General features: G+C 48.6%; 1 protein-coding gene across 1 annotated transcript in view; it reads left to right on the top strand.

The window, feature by feature from the left end:
* The window catches only part of LOC311322155 (exostosin-1), a gene marked incomplete at both ends in the record, with an annotated part of 164,917 nt that overhangs the window by 128,900 nt on the left and 18,623 nt on the right, over positions 1-17,394 (top strand). Inside the window, 3 exons of the mRNA XM_084454192.1 lie at positions 949-1,081; positions 7,605-7,723; positions 8,008-8,103. Coding sequence (XP_084310318.1) covers positions 949-1,081; positions 7,605-7,723; positions 8,008-8,103 — 348 coding nt within the window. The remainder of the gene's footprint in view (positions 1-948; positions 1,082-7,604; positions 7,724-8,007; positions 8,104-17,394) is intronic.

The raw sequence follows: 17,394 nt of genomic DNA, 5'->3' as shown, positions 1-17,394 counted from the left end.
ATCATTATCATTATAATAAAAGCTATTATCTCGATCGCAGTATGCTGCGGTTCCTCTTGCTCCAGTGTTGTCCATTGTGCTCCATTGTTGACAATGTGATTTTGCGACCATTTCCAAATCTGTGATTTTCCCTCTGCGGTCCAATAGATAAACAACCTATACGAGCGCGTGTCATTTGTCTACCACAGGACCATGTGAGTGCCAACCGAGCCTAGTGCAAAATGTAGCCACTTTGCTTTTGAATCGGAACAAATTGAGTCAACTAAAGGTGTGAAAGTGCCAGTCCCTGCTACCTGTGGTCTAAAGAGGTGGGATCAGTGAGGCTTGATTAACCAGCCCTGGGAGACTGAGGCGCGGCGGCGCCAGCGGAACCTCCGGAGCGCTCTCAGCTCTCCCGGGGAAGCCGGTCTGCGCGGGCGTCTTCCTCACAAGCCGAGCCTGACCTCCTCGCTGTGGGCCAGCTGGGTCAGACCCTGTTCTGTCAAACAGAACACAGAGCGCGAGAAGCCCGCTGCCAGCCAGGTTGGCCCGCGGAGGGCGCAGAGATTATAAACGAGTCTGGCTGAACCAAACAGGTCTTTGTAGGCTTCTGCGGGAAGGCTTCTGTAGCCAAATACACAAAGCCCGACACCTGGCAGCGAGCGCAGTCCAAGGGTCCGCCTCCTCCCCGGGAGCCGCTAGTCACACCTGCTCCCCCTGCCCTAATTACCGCGGGCGGCCGGGAAGAGCAGCGGAGGACGGGAGAGGGATCTCCGTCTAGCTCTCGTAGTCGAAACGTCCCTCTAACTAATGATTTTTGTTCTCTGTTCTCTTTTCCTCCCTCATCATCTCCCTTTTCTCTCTATCTCTCTCTCTACTTTGATCCTTTTCTGTCCTTTTCAATCTCCATCGTCTTTCCTTCCGCCTTTTTCTGTCCTTCCTCCTCTCGTCCCCCCCCCCTCCCCACAGATCATCCAGGACAGGGTCCATTCCCACGTCTCCAGGACCCACGTGATGTGGAACTCCCTGCCGGGCGGCCTCTACGTCCTCCCGCAGTTCTCCTCTGACCCTGCGCTCTACCCCTTCTACTACGCTCTGCTGGGTGAGTTCCCCTACCCCTTCTACCCCTTCTACTACGCTCTGCTGGGTGAGTTCCCCTACCCCTTCTACCCCTTCTACTACGCTCTGCTGGGTGAGTTCCCCTACCCCTTCTACCCCTTCTACTACGCTCTGCTGGATGAGTTCCACTACCCCTTCTACCCCTTCTACTACGCTCTGCTGGATGAGTTCCACTACCCCTTCTACCCCTTCTACTACGCTCTGCTGGGTGAGTTCCCCTACCCCTTCTACCCCTTCTACTACGCTCTGTTGGGTGAGTTCCACTACCCCTTCTACCCCTTCTACCCCTTCTACTACGCTCTGCTGGGTGAGTTCCACTACCCCTTCTACCCCTTCTACTACGCTCTGCTGGGTGAGTTCCCCTACCCCTTCTACCCCTTCTACTACACTCTGCTGAGTGAGTTCCCCTACCCCTTCTACCCCTTCTACCCCTTCTACTACGCTCTGCTGGGTGAGTTCCACTACCCCTTCTACCCCTTCTACTACGTTCTGCTGGGTGAGTTCCAATACCCCTTCTACCCCTTCTACCCCTTCTACTACGCTCTGCTGGGTGAGTTCCACTACCCCTTCTACCCCTTCTACCCCTTCTACTACCCTCTGCTGGGTGAGTTCCACTACCCCTTCTACCCCTTCTACCCCTTCTACTACGCTCTGCTGGGTGAGTTCCACTCGGGTCTCCCGCTGTTCGCTTCTGTGTGATATCTACTCAGGATCCTATCGCTGGCTAGGTTCTACTGTTCTCTTCTGGGTGAGTTATTGTCGGGGTTCTACTCCCACGCTGCTCTAAGTGGGTTCTACTGTGTTCTATTGGGTGGGGTCCTTCTGTTCTACTGGACGGGTCTTAGGCGATTGTTATTGGCCAAATTGGCAGCTTATATTGCGATAGCTACCCATGAGAGCTGGCCTCTCCCGTCTGTCAGAGTAGCCAGCTCTGCAGAGACACTGGGCCGGGGGCCTGTCAGTGGCCTCCAGGATGGAGATATAAATCTGATAGATGCTTCGCCTCCTCCGGGGAGGGCTGGAGGGAGGAGAGAGGGAGCGATGTAGGAAGAGAGGGAGGTCTGGACAGTTTGTTTTATGCCGATATCGTAAATCAACTTTTTCGCTGCCGCCAGAGAAACGACTTGCCGTCAACGCCAGCGCCACTTTGGCTCATATCATCCTCTCTCTCCCCAAGTCTGATGTCAGAGAAGAAAAAACTTCAGCCGCAGCTTCAAAGTTGCTTCTTTTATCGTCGGTTTATTGAGAGAGAAATCTGTATTCCGCCGATATGGAAGCCGCAACTCGGTAAAGGATATTGTAAGGCGCAGGGCTATAAATGTAATTTTAAGACATTAATTGATCGAGCTGTCACAGGAGCCGTAATTACGCTCGAGGAAGGCGGAAGCGGACAATGAACGGGGACGCGTTTGAAGAGAGGAATGTGCAGCTTTCATCTCGAAAAGTGGTAAAAACCGAAGCCGTCAGAGCATGCGGGAGACTGCAGCATGGGGGGGGGGGGGGGGGGGGCGTCGGGTGTTGATGATGGAAGCGGTGTGCTGTGCAGAGACACACACACTCCTGCCTCAGAATTGCTAATGTGATTTGTGGCGTGTTCTGAGCCGGGTCCAGAGGCTCCGGCACCTCCTATCATGTTTTTCACAGGCCACTAGCTCCGCGGTCTGCTTTAAAGACGGTTAAAAAGCTGAGGGGACCATATGAAGACGTGCCAGAGCTGAGGATGGGAATGGGGATTTCACTGTTGCAGAAAACACACACCGAAAGAACGAGATCACGGATACAAGCGGACAAAATGAGTTTTCCATGAGGGTGGGTGGGGTCTCCCTGAGAGATCGGGTGAGAAGTTCAGTCATCCGGGAGAGACTCGGAGTAGAGCCAATGCTCCTTTGCGTCGAAAGGAGCCAGTTGAGGTGGTTCGGGCATCTAGTGAGGATGCCTCCTGGGCGCCTCCCTAGGGAGGTGTTCCAGGCGTGTCCGGCTGGGAGGAGGCCGCGGGGTAGAGCCAGGACCAGGTGGCGGGACTACATCTCCGCACTGGCCTGTGAGCGGCTAAAGATTCCTCAGGCAAAGCTGGTTGATGCTGCCAGGGAAAGGGATGTCTGGGGGCCCCTGCTGGAACTGCTGCCTCCGCGAACCGACCCTGGATAAGCGGATGGCGATGGATGGATGGAGAAAACACACAGAAAACTCTTGGCCCTTATCTACTAAGATCCCAATTAAAGAGCGCAAAATTACGTGTGCAGTCCTTCAGATTGTACGTGTAGTTGGAATGCGTTTTGCAGGTGATCTATCAACGATAATTGCGTGAATGACAACAGGTGCAAAAGTGTGAAGAACACCCTATTTAAATGAGGGCTTTTGCGTGTTGTATCCCACAATTGCACCATGGAAGAGGAGCGAAAATGCAAAAGCAGTAGGCTTAACTCTTACTTCGTTTTGCAACACGCTACAGGTGCGCTCAATGATGTTCCTCGTGCGGATATGAGCCACATTGTATCTGCGCTCCCCGGGAGTATTTGGGTACAGAACTGGAGTCATGAGGAAGGGCTGTAGGGGATATGCGCTATCACCTAAAAAGGAACATGAGATATGAACCGAGATGATGCTTTGGTTCTGTTTAAGAATGGGCAAGGTTAACCAATTAAACGTTAACTGAACCTAAAAAGAAACACTTATCAGGAGAACATCGGCAGACAAGACTTGGATCCCCCCACTCTCGCTCACACACACCCATTAATTTATCCCGACCCACACCTGGGGAAAAAAGCTTTGCATATAGGCCTATTTGACAGCCTATAAAAGTTAAACAGGCCGACCATTGCCTTTGTGAAGCCTGACTGATGAACAAAAGGTTTTGCAAAATGAAATAATAGTGAAGCCTACTGCAGCGCACAAACATAAAAATAATAAAATGATTCCCTCTAGCATGAGACCGTGGCTCAGCGGTAACATTATAGAACCACAAGACACACAATGAATTAAAATAGCATGTATTTGCATTTTCTCCTCCCATATTTTGCATGCTAGGGTATGCACACCCCTTATTACATTTCGGTCATAAGTACTAATTCGATAGAGTTAGAGCAATTTTTCCACACTTGAAGGACGCAGGCCTCCATGCACACCGTTCATAGATCACCTTGCACATTTATTTGCGGGTATTAAGGCATTTGCACACGTTTTTATATGTGCAAAACTTCAGTAGATAAGGCCCTTAGAATTATTTTATTTTTTAAATAATAATTACAACTATTTCTTGTTATCTAAATTCTATCTAAACAAATATTGATCCTCATTGGATTTTGTGTTCTCATTCATACAGCCGTGGCTGTAGTTTGGTGGGAGTAATCTGGATAGCTTCTGAACTGCAGACCCGAGCTGTATCTCAACCACGGAGACAAAGTGATGAGGAGCATTCCGAAGCACGTCTAATGCCAGAATCCTGATTATTATTAGCAGGCATTGTCCAGGAGTTTGTTCAGGAGTTGGCACTGTCGTCTAACAAACTGATCTTAATGAGATTTCTGCCGATCTGAGACGGAAGATTAATTATTGCGATTCACTGGAGAGGAATAAACCTGTCTAAACCTGTCTAAACCTGTCTAAATCTGTTTACATCTTGAGACGAGCAGGAGGGAAGGACGTCTGTGTGTTTGACACTGCCTGCAGTTCTGAATTATGGTGTTTTACTACTATGTAATAATGTTGAAGTGTTTTTATTGTTGTTTATGTTTTTATGGAACAAACCCAGATGCTGTCTCCTCCTTTATCACATCCTCCTCTTCCTCTAAGGCTAAAAGACGAGCCGTTTGTTTATCTTTGAAACCCCCCCCCCTCCCACACCCCCTAGCACCTCTAATCACCGGTAAAGGGATAGTTCGTTCAAAACACAAAGCAAAATGTCAGTGTGTGTTTGTGTGACCCAGGCCCTCTAACAGTTGGCCTCCTAGCAGCCCTTCCGTAATCAAACTGCGAAGAAGCTAGTGCTAATTACCTCCGCGGGTCCGACTCTCCCTCCTACCCTGAGGAGGTCGAGTCTGAAACAAGAATACGCTGTTCCATCCTCATCACCGTCGACGGAACCACATGATGATTAAGGGCTGATGCAGGAGGAGATTTTTTTCTCATCTCATCCTGGAACCAAGTTCACGGTGGCATCGCTAACAAGCTCTTTTCCAGGAGTGAGCTCTCACAGGAAACGTACAGTCTTAGGACTGAATCGGCACTGATGTCAATAGTGCCAGTGACTAGCGTTAAAAGGTGAACAATGCATTAAGCTAGGGCCAATGACTACTGTAGTGTTAAGTTGCTACACAGAACGGTGCTTTAATTCTAACCTTTAGCTCCTGCTTTTGGTGCTCTCAAGCCAAAAAGGGTTCCTGAAAATTGTAGGTAGTCACGCTACACACACACACACACACACCAACTGCACACATTTTATGTGTTACAGTAGTTTTCAAGCTAACAAATTTGAGCACCAGTTCCTGCCTCCTAGACACAAACAAGCATGTTTGTACAGTATGTGAAGTGTCCATATGGAAAATGGTTGCCAATAAGTTCCACATTTTGAAACATCAAAACTAAGGATTACTGTACTTGGCTGAAAAAGGGTAACAACGAAGGTCATTTGAGTTGTTTATTATGATTGAACAAACCACATATTTTCACCTCCAACCAAAATAGTGAGGTTGAAATACAAATTTAGCGTATTAATCCTCTGTCACATCTGTTGAAAAGCTACCGCTCATTAATCGATAATGATGGAAGGGAAAAAAACCTTTTGTATAGATAATTATCATCTCTCTAGTCACGGTATGGTCATTGGTCGCACTGCTTGAAAAATGTGTTTTGCTTTCATGTTAATTGTCTTGACAACTGGTGCTAACCTGAATCAGTTCTAGTGCATGCTGATTAGCATCATTCTAGACTAAATGTGTCCAAATTAACAAAGATTTGCCCCCAAAAATGTTTTGGTGTTGTTAGATATGTTGATGGAAGTTCACGTTGATTGGTCTGTTGTTGAATTTCTGCTCTGTGGCTGTAGTGAGTCAAAACTTTATAAAGAAATGAGAGACAACCTTAGATGAGTGTGCGTGAGTAAGAACTGAAGTTCTGGTATAGAGTTGTGGAGAGTTGTGTGATTATTGAGCCACTCAGCTGTTGGACTGAAAAGCAACTAAAGGAAAACTGAGCAATATTGGATCAATGCCAGTGTACCTTGCTCGAATTGAAAATCGTTTCTTTTTTTAAGCACCAGTGGAAAAACTTCTCAAACTTTGATCAACGTTCTTTCAATGAGAGTTAGTTGGAAAATGTTATCTCTGTTTCTCTCCCAGTACTGTACTTGTAATCTGTTGTAATCTTGTTAATGTCTGATCAAACATTCGTTTGAACTGCTCTTGAAACAGACAGCCCAAGACAGTTTCCCAGAAAAGGGATTAGTAGACAACTGTTCCAACGTCAAAGACTTTCAAGCCTGCACCATATTGGCTCCCAGGGCATGCTGGGAGGATGGTCCACGATGCAGAAGGTCTGGTTTCTCCTGTCAGAGACCGAATCTACAGGCATGGTAAATGGACTGCACTTATATAGCGCTTTTATCCTAAGCTCTACAATGGCCTCTCATACACCATACGTCAGCAGCCTTTCTTGACCAAGGACACTTCGTCATGTGGACAGGAGGAGGCAGGATTTGAACCGCTGACCCTACGATCATTGGACAACCCGTTCTACCACTGAGCCACAGCCAAACAGGCAGGCACTGAGCCCCCAGGCAAACAGTTCTACAGACAAATGTGATGCTCAGCAATTAAGATCAACACACCAGGGGGGTATTCCAGAAAGTGGCTTTATTGAAAACTCATTTGCTAAACCTGAGATTCAATTCAATTCAATCTCAGGGTTAGCAAACTCAGATTCAACTAATTTTCACTAAACCCGCTTCCTGGAATACCCCCACCAGTAAAAACAATCCCTCAAGCGATCTCTCATTATGATAAACACTTTAAGTTATTCTGAGTCCATTAAATAGACATTTTATCACTCAACTACAAGACCAGGAGTGTTGGCGACAAAAGCCAGGAAGCGTGTCTAATTGTGCTCCACAAAAGAGCTGACGGTACTACTTCCTTGAGGTGTGCCGTCAGTGTGGCGGAAACATCCAGAAATAGATCCTCCTAGGCCCCCAGGCGGGCGGGGAGTCTGCCCTGTGTTGGAGAGACTGATGTAACGGGAGGGAGAGTCGGACATGTCTGGTTAACCGTGAGGAAAACCGCGGAGCGACGCTCCCCTGGCCTCTCCTCCCCTCGCCCCTCCCCTCTCAGAGGATTGGATATACTGTATACAGAAAATGGCAGTTGTGCCTCATTGTCAATCAACTAGTTTTTTTGTTTGTTTGTTGTTGGGTTTCTTTAACTTTTTTTTTCAGTACTGTACTCGTACTGTACTTTATACTTTATACTAGTGTGACAAAGTGTGTTGTCTCTTGTGTGTGTGTGTGTCTCCAGGTAAGAGCCCGTCCCAGGAGTTCACAGCGGTGATCCAGGCAGTGACACCCCTCCAGTCTCAGCTCAGCCCCGTCGTCAAGCTCATCATCGCCATCGCAAAGTCGAAGTTCTGTGCACAGGTGAGCCTCCAGAACCCCCTGGACTCAAGCGGACTTAGCCGGCAGGTCGGTAGCAGTCGTAGGTTCACACCGAGATATACTGGCTCTGCTCTTTCACACCTGGACTAACCAAGGGCTTGATGAGTTTGGACAGGTAGTTCAGCCTTCACATACAGTGCTCACACAGATGGACACACACACATACATGTCTAATCCAGTCCATGGTGTGTGTGTGTGTGTGTGTGTGTGTGTGTGTGTGTGTGTGTGTGTGCGTGTGTGTGTGTGTGTGTGTGTGTGTGTTGCAGGTTGTGGTGCTGTGGAACTGTGACAAGCCTTTACCTCCCAGGAACAAGTGGCCCTCCACCAGCGTGCCTCTCACCGTCATAGAGGGACAGACCAAGGTGCCCGAACTATAAACACTACATAAACACTACATACACACTACATAAACACTACATACACACTACATATACACTACATACTGTACACACTACATATACACTACATACACACTACATATACACTACATACACACTACATACACACTACATACACACTACATATACACTACATACACACTACATACACACTACATATACACTACATACACACTACATATACACTACATACACACTACATATACACTACATACACACTACATACACACTACATACACACTACATACACACTACATAAACACTACATACACACTACATAAACACTACATACACACTACATATACACTACATACACACTACATATACACTACATATACACTACATACACACTACATAAACACTACATATACACTACATACACACTACATATACACTACATATACACTACATATACACTACATACACACTACATACACACTACATACACACTACATATACACTACATAAACACTACATACACACTACATACACACTACATATACACTACATAAACACTACATACACACTACATACAGTACACACTACATATACACTACATAAACACTACATACACACTACATACACACTACATATACACTACATAAACACTACATATACACTACATACACACTACATACACTACATAAGCACTACATACACACTACATACACACTACATACAGTACACACTATATACACACTACATAAACACTACATAAACACGACATACTGTACACTACATAACAAGTGGCCCTCCATAAAATATCTAGAAATTATAGTTTCTGCTTTATATCAATCCTGGCAAAACACTGATTAATAAATGGTTTCTAAAGACCTGTATTAAGCATCAACTGAGGTATTACTACATGTGCTAACATTTATGAATTCACAATTACACATAAACACTACATACATGTTACAGTACATAAACACTATATAAACAGTGCACAAACACTACAGTACAAAAGCGATACAGAAACACAAGATTTGAAACTATAGATACACTATATATAACTATAAATACAGAAACACTACCACATATCACATGCTTCTGGTTTCAGGTATAGCAGGCCAACGCATACGTTCAGCATAGAGTCGCTTTGGAAAGAAGGGTCTGCTAAAACGACTAACATGTAAATGTAAATTGGATGGACACACTTTGCTGTGCATAGGAGACAGAGTGGTGAAGGGTTAGGGTAAGGGTTAGGGTTAGGTAACTGGTGAAGGCATACTGTAGTAGCAGGGCTGGGTTTGTCTGCATTAGATCCCACGCTGTCAAACGTGAAGCCGACCTACTGTAGCGATATATCTTCTGTGACACTGTACTGTATGTTTTCCATCTGGCCTCTTAAGACAAAGTAAATGTGGTTATTGAATATGAGAGTCAAACACACAGCCCTGACGCTTTTTCAATCAGAACGCTGGAATGGAGCCCTGCATGCGGCCATTTGATCCAGCGGCGTTCTCAGAACCCTGCCGGTGGGGAGGCTGGAGCGTGTGATTGTCTTCATTGGAAGCTCCGCCTCCCACGCCCGACTCGGAGAACCACTCGGCTCCGAAACCCGGTTTGCGAATCGCAGAGTACAGCTGCGTTGGGTCACGCTGTCGCATTCTCTCTCTCTCTCTCTCTCTCTCAGCAGGGTGTGTGCTCACCTCCATGGGGGGCGGGGGTCTCTCTCTCTCTCTCTCTCTCTCTCTCTCTCTCTCTCTCTCTCTCTCTCTCTCTCTCTCTCTGTACCTGTTTTTCCTCATCCTCTCTTTCTCGCCCTTAGCCAAACGACCATTAATTGATTGGGTTTGTTTCCATGTTAATGCAGCTATGGAGAAGAGTGAGTTTCCTCTGCGTCAGTAAACAGCTTTTCAGAAAGGCGTCTGTGGGCCTGTAATTACCTACTCAGAGTATTCTGGCTCGGCACAAACAGCTGGTATATAAGTGCTCTCCACGCGCGCGCAAATACACACACACATGCACAGACACACATAAACCTTTACACACCCATGCACACACACACACACGCAAGCGCATACTTTTACACCCACTCCGTCCCTACACAATACCGTTTCTTGTTGTGAGGAAAATTCAAATAAACACTCGAATCAGCCTGAAGCAGGAGGATCGTCTGGAGAGTGAGTGCAGCTAACTCTGTGTGCGTGTGCGTGTGTGTGCATGTGTATCTGTGTGTGTGTGTGCGTTTGTGTGTGTGTGTGCATCTCCTGTCCCTCACGTAATGTGTTGAATGTGGTAATTAGGCTTTTTTATGGGAGTTGTGGCACATCGCAGATACATTCTATTATTTCCAATGTTTACTTCCTCTCCAGGCTCGTGTTTAGTTTGTAAACAATTACCTGTGCGTCAGCCGGCTGGGGGCACGAATGTCACCTGCTTATTAAGCATTAGTATGCACCTTCCTGCTCTGTGTAATGTCATCTCAACTCCCCGGTGTGTTGTTCTGTCTCCTTTCTGCCAGCGTGTGAGGCCTAGTAGAGTGTGTGGGGGCTGGGATAGAGTCAAATACACACACACAGACACACACACGCACACACACGCACACACACACACACACACACACACTACGCTGCAGCTGGAGCGTCGTTCGTGGTCCAAATTGAGTCCGGGCGGCGAGATTCTCGCGAGAGCGCGTCCCGCACGCACTGTACACACCCTCTGCCGTTCGGCGGACGCACGCCAGCCTTGACGTTTTTCGCAAACAAAACATCAGGGGGGAAAACGGAGAACGCCCGACAGGAAGAGCTGGGGAGAGAGGATCCGTCAGGAGGACGGGCCCGATTGTCCTACGCGGAGTGGGCGGGGCATCCGGACAGCCCGCAAAGACGTCACGTGTCCACTCTGTCCGCGCGGTCCGAAAACACGTTTCACACAAATACGTTTCACAGCTATGTAGGAGTGTACAACACGCTATGTATATATAAACCTTTTAGAGTTGTAGTGGGAGTTGCACTGGATACTGTAGGTGGAAATCAGAAATCTTTCACATTATTGTGTATGAATAGCTTTTGAGAGGCACGGAAGCACTGTGTTTTCCTTTGAGCGCCACTAGAGACTAATTACTGTGTGATTGACAGGCTACAGGCTTCTGTGAAAGGACCTTCATGGACACAAGTCTCTCTTCTCCCTCTCTCTCTCTCTCTCTCTCTCTCTCTCTCTCTCACCCTTCCTCCTTACCTCCCTCCTTACCTTTCTTTCTCTCTCTCTTTCACTCTCACACTCCCTCCTTGCCTCTCTCTTTCTCTCTCTCACCTTCCTTACCCTCCTCACCTCTCCCTTTCTCTCCACCCTCCTCCTCCTCTCTCCTGTTCCGTGGTTCTTGTGGGCCCACAGAGAGACTATGTGTGTGTGTGCATGTGTGCGTGTGCGTGTGTGAGCGTGTGCGTGTGCTCACTAATCACACCAGGCCGGGGGTCCCAGGAAGCCCTCCATTAAAACCGGCCTATTAGGTTATCGACCCGCTCCTGTTTATTTCCCCGGGAAACCAGCGCATCTAACAATAGTTCCCCTCATCGTGTTCCTTCGATGGAAGGCTAATTACTTTGACCTGCGTCTGCACAACAGCTCACTCTGGGGCATGGTACTCTCTCTCTCTTTCTCTCACACACACTCTCTCTCTCTAACCCCCATCTCGCTCTTTCTCTCTCTCTACCCCATCTCTCTTTCTCTCTCTCTCTCTCTCTCTACCCCATCTCCCTCTCTCTCTCTCTCTACCCCCATCTCTCTCTCTCTCTCTCTCTCTCTCTACCCCCATCTCTCTCTCCCTCTCTCTCTCTCTCTCTCTCTCATCCTATTGACATTAGATCACTATCGTTGCTCTGGGCTCGTCTTTCACTCGCTACTTTTGCCTGCTGGCTGGTAACTAAACTCTGCATCGACTGCCGAGGAGCGTGCGTGCGTGCGTGCGTGCGTGCGCGCGTGCGTGTGTGTGTGTGTGTGCGCGATGTACCATCTCCACAGCTGTGTGCGGGCGGCGGCGAGGCGATTGCGCTCTGCCGCAACGCCTCCAGAGTGATGCTCATTAACACCTCTCTGTCTCCTCCTTTTCTCTGATGGTTATTTTCATCACGTATTAAACACACACACACACACACACACACGTGCGCGTTTCCACATCACAGGAGTTGACTGGCAGAAGGGGAGCACTGTTAATGAGGCCAGATAAGGAAATTAGTGAGAAAGATTCAATACGACTGAAAAAAGACCCAGACAGATTTTTTTCGCTTCTCCGGTGGAAACGTGTCTCTGTTCTGCTCTGTTCAACCAGGCGCAGTGTGATTGGTTGACCCCCAAGCCCCCCCCCCCCCCCCCCGGCTGGGTCTGTCTCCTTGACGGAATGATCCCCCTCAGGGTCTGCCCTCCTGACAGATCTGTGGAGGGTGGAGTTAGTGTGGAGGAGTGTGGAGGGTGTCTGTGGAGGGGTGTGTGTGTGCGTGGGCGTGCGTGCGTGTGTGTGTGTGTGTGTGTGTGTGCGTAGAGGTGTGTGTTGAATGACTAATCCTCCTCAGGCCGGCCCTGCGAACAGATCCATCTGCAGCGTTGATCCGGCCTGTTCACATCGAGATGTACAGTAAGCGGCGAGAGGTCAAGGGTCACCCATCTCAGGTCCGCGGTGGGAGGAGGGTCAGAGCTGGCCTCGTCTTCGGACGACCTCCTGTCCGGGGCGTTGGGCGGCTCTCGACTGACCTCCACCTCATACGGCACCCGGGCGCGTTAACGTTAACCTGGGGGGGGGGGGGGGGGGCGTCTGAAACTTAGATTAGATCACGAAGCCGAGTGCAGCCGAGCACGTACAGTAAGTACAGAACAGTAGAACCGCTGAGCAGTGGAGGTGTGAGTCGGTTCTCCTCGGAGTGGCAGGAACCGTGAGGGAAAGCGGAAGGAGGGAGAGAGGTAGGAAGGGAAAGAGAGAGAGAGAGAGAGAGAGAGAGAGAGAGAGAAAGATAAGGGTCATGCCTCGGGATGTCCAGCACATCTGTATCCGTGCCAGGGAGGGAGATGCATCGATACCGGCCATAGGGACAGAGAGAGAGAGAGAGAGAGAGGGACAGAGAGAGAGAGAGAGAGAGGGAGGGACAGAGAGAGAGAGAGAAAGAGAGGGAGGGACAGAGTGAGAGAGAGAGAGAGAGGGAGGGACAGAGTGAGAGAGAGAGAGAGAGAGAGAGAGAGGGACAGAGAGAGAGAGAAAGAGAGGGAGGGACAGAGAGAGAGAGAGAAAGAGAGGGAGGGACAGAGAGAGAGAGAGAGAGAGGGAGGGACAGTGAGAGAGAGAGAGAGAGGGACAGAGAGAGAGAGAGAGGGAGGGAGAGACAGAGAGAGAGAGAGAGAGAGAGAGGGAGGGAGGGACAGAGAGAGAGAGAGAGAGAGTGGCTAATACAGAGACAGAGGGTCGGTGAAGAACAAACGCTCCCTGGAGGCGTGGCGTCCGTGTGACCGTGCGCCTGATCTTGGGAGTGACAGATCCTGCAGGGACGTCTGTATCTCAGGGCAGATGGGGGGCTTAGGTTTAAATTTGGGTTAGGAAGACCAACGCAACACCATCTGGATGCTACGATAATCCACGAGCACTCTGAGATACACACACACACACACATACCCCTCACAAACACACACACCGCTCTCACTCTCTCACACACACACACACACACACATACACACAGCTCGTACAAACTCACAAATTCACACAGTACAGTAATTGCTACTACAGGCCATTAATACCATGATGTAAAGTGCAGTGCTCAGCTAAATGAAATTACTTTTAGTGTTTTGTATCTGACGGTAACTGTGGAGGCTGTGCCTGTGTGTGTGTGTGTGTGTGTGTGTGTGTGTGTGTGTGTGTGTGTGTGTGTGGTAACTGTGTGTAATTGTGCTGGTGATTTGCAACACTAATTACTGTGCAATCCTTTTGATAAGAAAGCATTGATGCCTCAGTGGGTCTCCAGGCTATACTGTGAGGAGTTCTCACACACCCCTCTGTGAATTCGAAACAGCCTCAATAATAATTAAAAAACACACACACAGCCACCCACACAGTCACACACACAGTTGTCACACACACAATTGTCACACACACACTTCAGTCGAGATCACTTTTGTCAAATTTGAACATTTATTATACAAGCGGCATAATACATGCATATGAATTTTTGGCGGTGTGCTCTGTCCGGGGGGCCCCCTGCCTTCCACCGGCGTGGAAAGCGCGTTAGCAGGGGGAGGCAATCTAGGTGTTCCCCCCCTCTGGGCCAAGCCCTTGGCCCAGACAGCCAGGGGGAACGGCATCTAGCCCCCTGCCTCAATGACGATCAGAGTGGGCTGCGATCGGGAAGACGCTCGGAGGTAACTCAGCCCACTAAGACCGTCAAAGAGTGCCACAGGGGGACTGCTGTACATTATAGTCCCTGGTCCCCACGGGCCGACGCTTCGTGGGTTCCGCGGGAGATACAGCCTCGTGTCTCTGCGTCCATGGCGCCCGCCATGGAAAGCCACAGAGACCAGCTAGCGGCTACTCTGGCATCCACCGGCCGACGCTGGTGGAATACCTGCAAACTACCCCGGACAGAGAGCAACGATGACAACAGATGACATCGACATACGCAGGAGGAGCAGGGGAGGAGGTGGGGCGAGCATGCAATGCACAACCAGCAGTAAAGGCAAGCGCGAACAATGACATGTTTTGACAGCTTAAATACATGCGCTCTAGTGAGCTGACCAATGCTATGACAGCTACAGTCAGCTGGTGCTGCGTCATGCGTGACTGATTAACCTCTGCTGACCCCCCGGCCGTGACGTACGTGCCTCGGCTGAATTTGCGTCGTTGACTTCATATACGCAAAGAGACACACAGATTCACACACTCATACACACCTGGGACTCAGCAGGATGGATATGAGGCTGAGGCACATTCCCACAATAAGAGATTCATTCTTCTGAGATTCATTCATCCAACATTCTGACACTTTTCCTTTGGTGTCCCTGGTGGTTATAGTTGTTTTTGTCTGTCATTTTTTATTTTGGCCCGGTCTCCCTTGTAAAAGAGATCATTGATCTCAATCAAATCAAATCAAACGTTATTTATACAGCATAGTTCATACACAGGGGAAACACAATGCGCTTTACAGAGAGAAAAGGGGGGCGCATAGATATCCTCCGCCTAATTTCCCATAGGGAAGCAAAAAAACAACAATATCAACACATAACATAACACTACCAATAGAGTAGATAGAGTAGATACGTAGTTACAGAGATGTTATGGGACTAACCTGGTAAAATAAAGGTAAAATAAAATGTACAAATATTATTTACCCTCGGATAGTATTATGGGATCCCAGCTGTCGGACGCTGTGTGAAGTCTGCCCCAGTTCTGCGATCCTCTGTTCCCTCCTCCTCCCTCCTCTTTCTGCTTTCACACATAACTCTCCTCTCTGGTTACCAGTCAATAACATAATTAGACCCACGGCTCAGTGAAAAACCTCCACCCGCCCTAATGGATCAGCGCCGGGACAGTCTCATTACACCGGCCCTTCCGTACCCCGGGCCACACGCACTGTAGCGGTCACGCGCGGGGTTAACGCGGAGATATGCAGAGTGGTGTTAGGACGGTCCCATGAAGATACTAGAGACCTGGACCCCCACCCCACCCCCGGATACAGTGTTGTATGAGCCTGGTGGGGTCTGAGCGGGCAGGAGATCGGCCGGGTATTCATGCGCTGTGATAGATGCGAGGGATTTACAGTCGGGAGTGTTTAAAGGGATATTCCGGAATGTTTTAACTATGGCCTCATTTTAGACTTCCCTATGATGTTTTTGACTGATGGAGCATAAAAGAATCCCAGAGAGACTTTGCTTTTTTGTTTTTGGTTGCGCTTTGGGTGTTTGGGGGTTTTTTTTGGACAGGCTAACGTGACTTCATTGTGTTGCACTAGCATTAGCCACCAGTGGAAATTGGAATGACCTACCCCTTTTCAGGAAGTGTGAGTGCGCTGATGACGTAGTCTTATTTTTATCATTATTTTGCGAGGTAGTTTCGAGGATTTCCGACCAGATGGGGCGCTGTCTGCTATGCGGAGTTGTATGGCAGTTGAAGAACACTACCTCGAAAAATAATGACGATGCCACAAAAACTGGCTTAAAAGATCACTTAACAGTAGCGCCGAGCTTTCAAACCCTATCGTTTGTTAGAATTGGCGTTTCTGCTTTGGTGAGTGGCTTTAAAATGTTTATTTGACACTTTTAAATATGAGCGCCAAGCGCCACCAACTTGGCGACTATTTAAAAGTCAAAATGTCCTATGGTGGTAGAAAGGACTGTGGTAGCAGATGTTACATCATCAGCGCACTCACAGTTCCTGAGAAGGGCTAGGAATGACCCAAAGCTATCTACAACATGGAATTAACTGAAAATGATCTCCATCAGTCTAAAACATCATAGGTAAGTCAAAACTGAGGCCCTAGTTCAAAAATTCCAGAATATCCCTTTAACTAACATTGTTATTGAGGGGAGGCTTGCGTGCTTGAGTGGCTCCGGACTGAAGCGCATTTGTGTTGCCTTTGTGTATGAAACGCGCCGTATAAATGAAGCGTGATTTGATTTGATTCTCCAGACCCTGATTCACTTAAGACACGCCTGACATGGGGGGCGGGGCAGGGGCAGGCTAGAAATACAGCTGTACAGAGAGGAGGGGGACAGGTTAATACAGCCGTATGGGGGGCCTTCAGATACGGGCCATTAGGCAGCACTGGAGCCAGACATTCTGCAGTCATCCACCGTCCAATCATAGCGCCTCCTGTCGATACCCAGCCACGCCCTCTTGATCCGGAGTCGCTAGGCGACCTGAAGGCTAATCTCCACGGCAACACCCACCTGTCGATAAACCTCCGGTTTTGATGGATGAGGCGGCCAGTGAGTTGGGAGCAGGGAGATGCTAGGTACATTAACCCCTGCAGCTATTAGGCGTCCCTAGGAGAGTTAGGGAGAGGGGGGCCTGAGCACGTGTGTAGGCGTGCATAAGCGTGTGCGTGCACATGTGTGTGCGGGGGAATGTGTGTGTGTGTGTGTGTGTGTGTGTGTGTGTGTGTGTGTGTGTGTGTGTGTGTGTGTGTGTGGCCTCCCAAGGAGACTGTGAAGCGGATTATAGTGACAGGCCTCTCAGGCTGCGGCAGTTGACAGTTCACTTCCTCAGACGAGTGTTCAGCTTAACACCAGAGGACAGACTCACAGCTCAGTGAAAAACACACACACTGAGCTGTACAG

This window comes from Borostomias antarcticus (genome assembly GCF_949987555.1).
Source record: "Borostomias antarcticus genome assembly, chromosome: 19".
NCBI classification, from domain to species: Eukaryota; Metazoa; Chordata; class Actinopteri; order Stomiiformes; family Stomiidae; genus Borostomias; species Borostomias antarcticus.
Note: the sequence above shows the minus strand (reverse complement) of the source record. Positions and strands in the feature narration are given on the sequence as shown.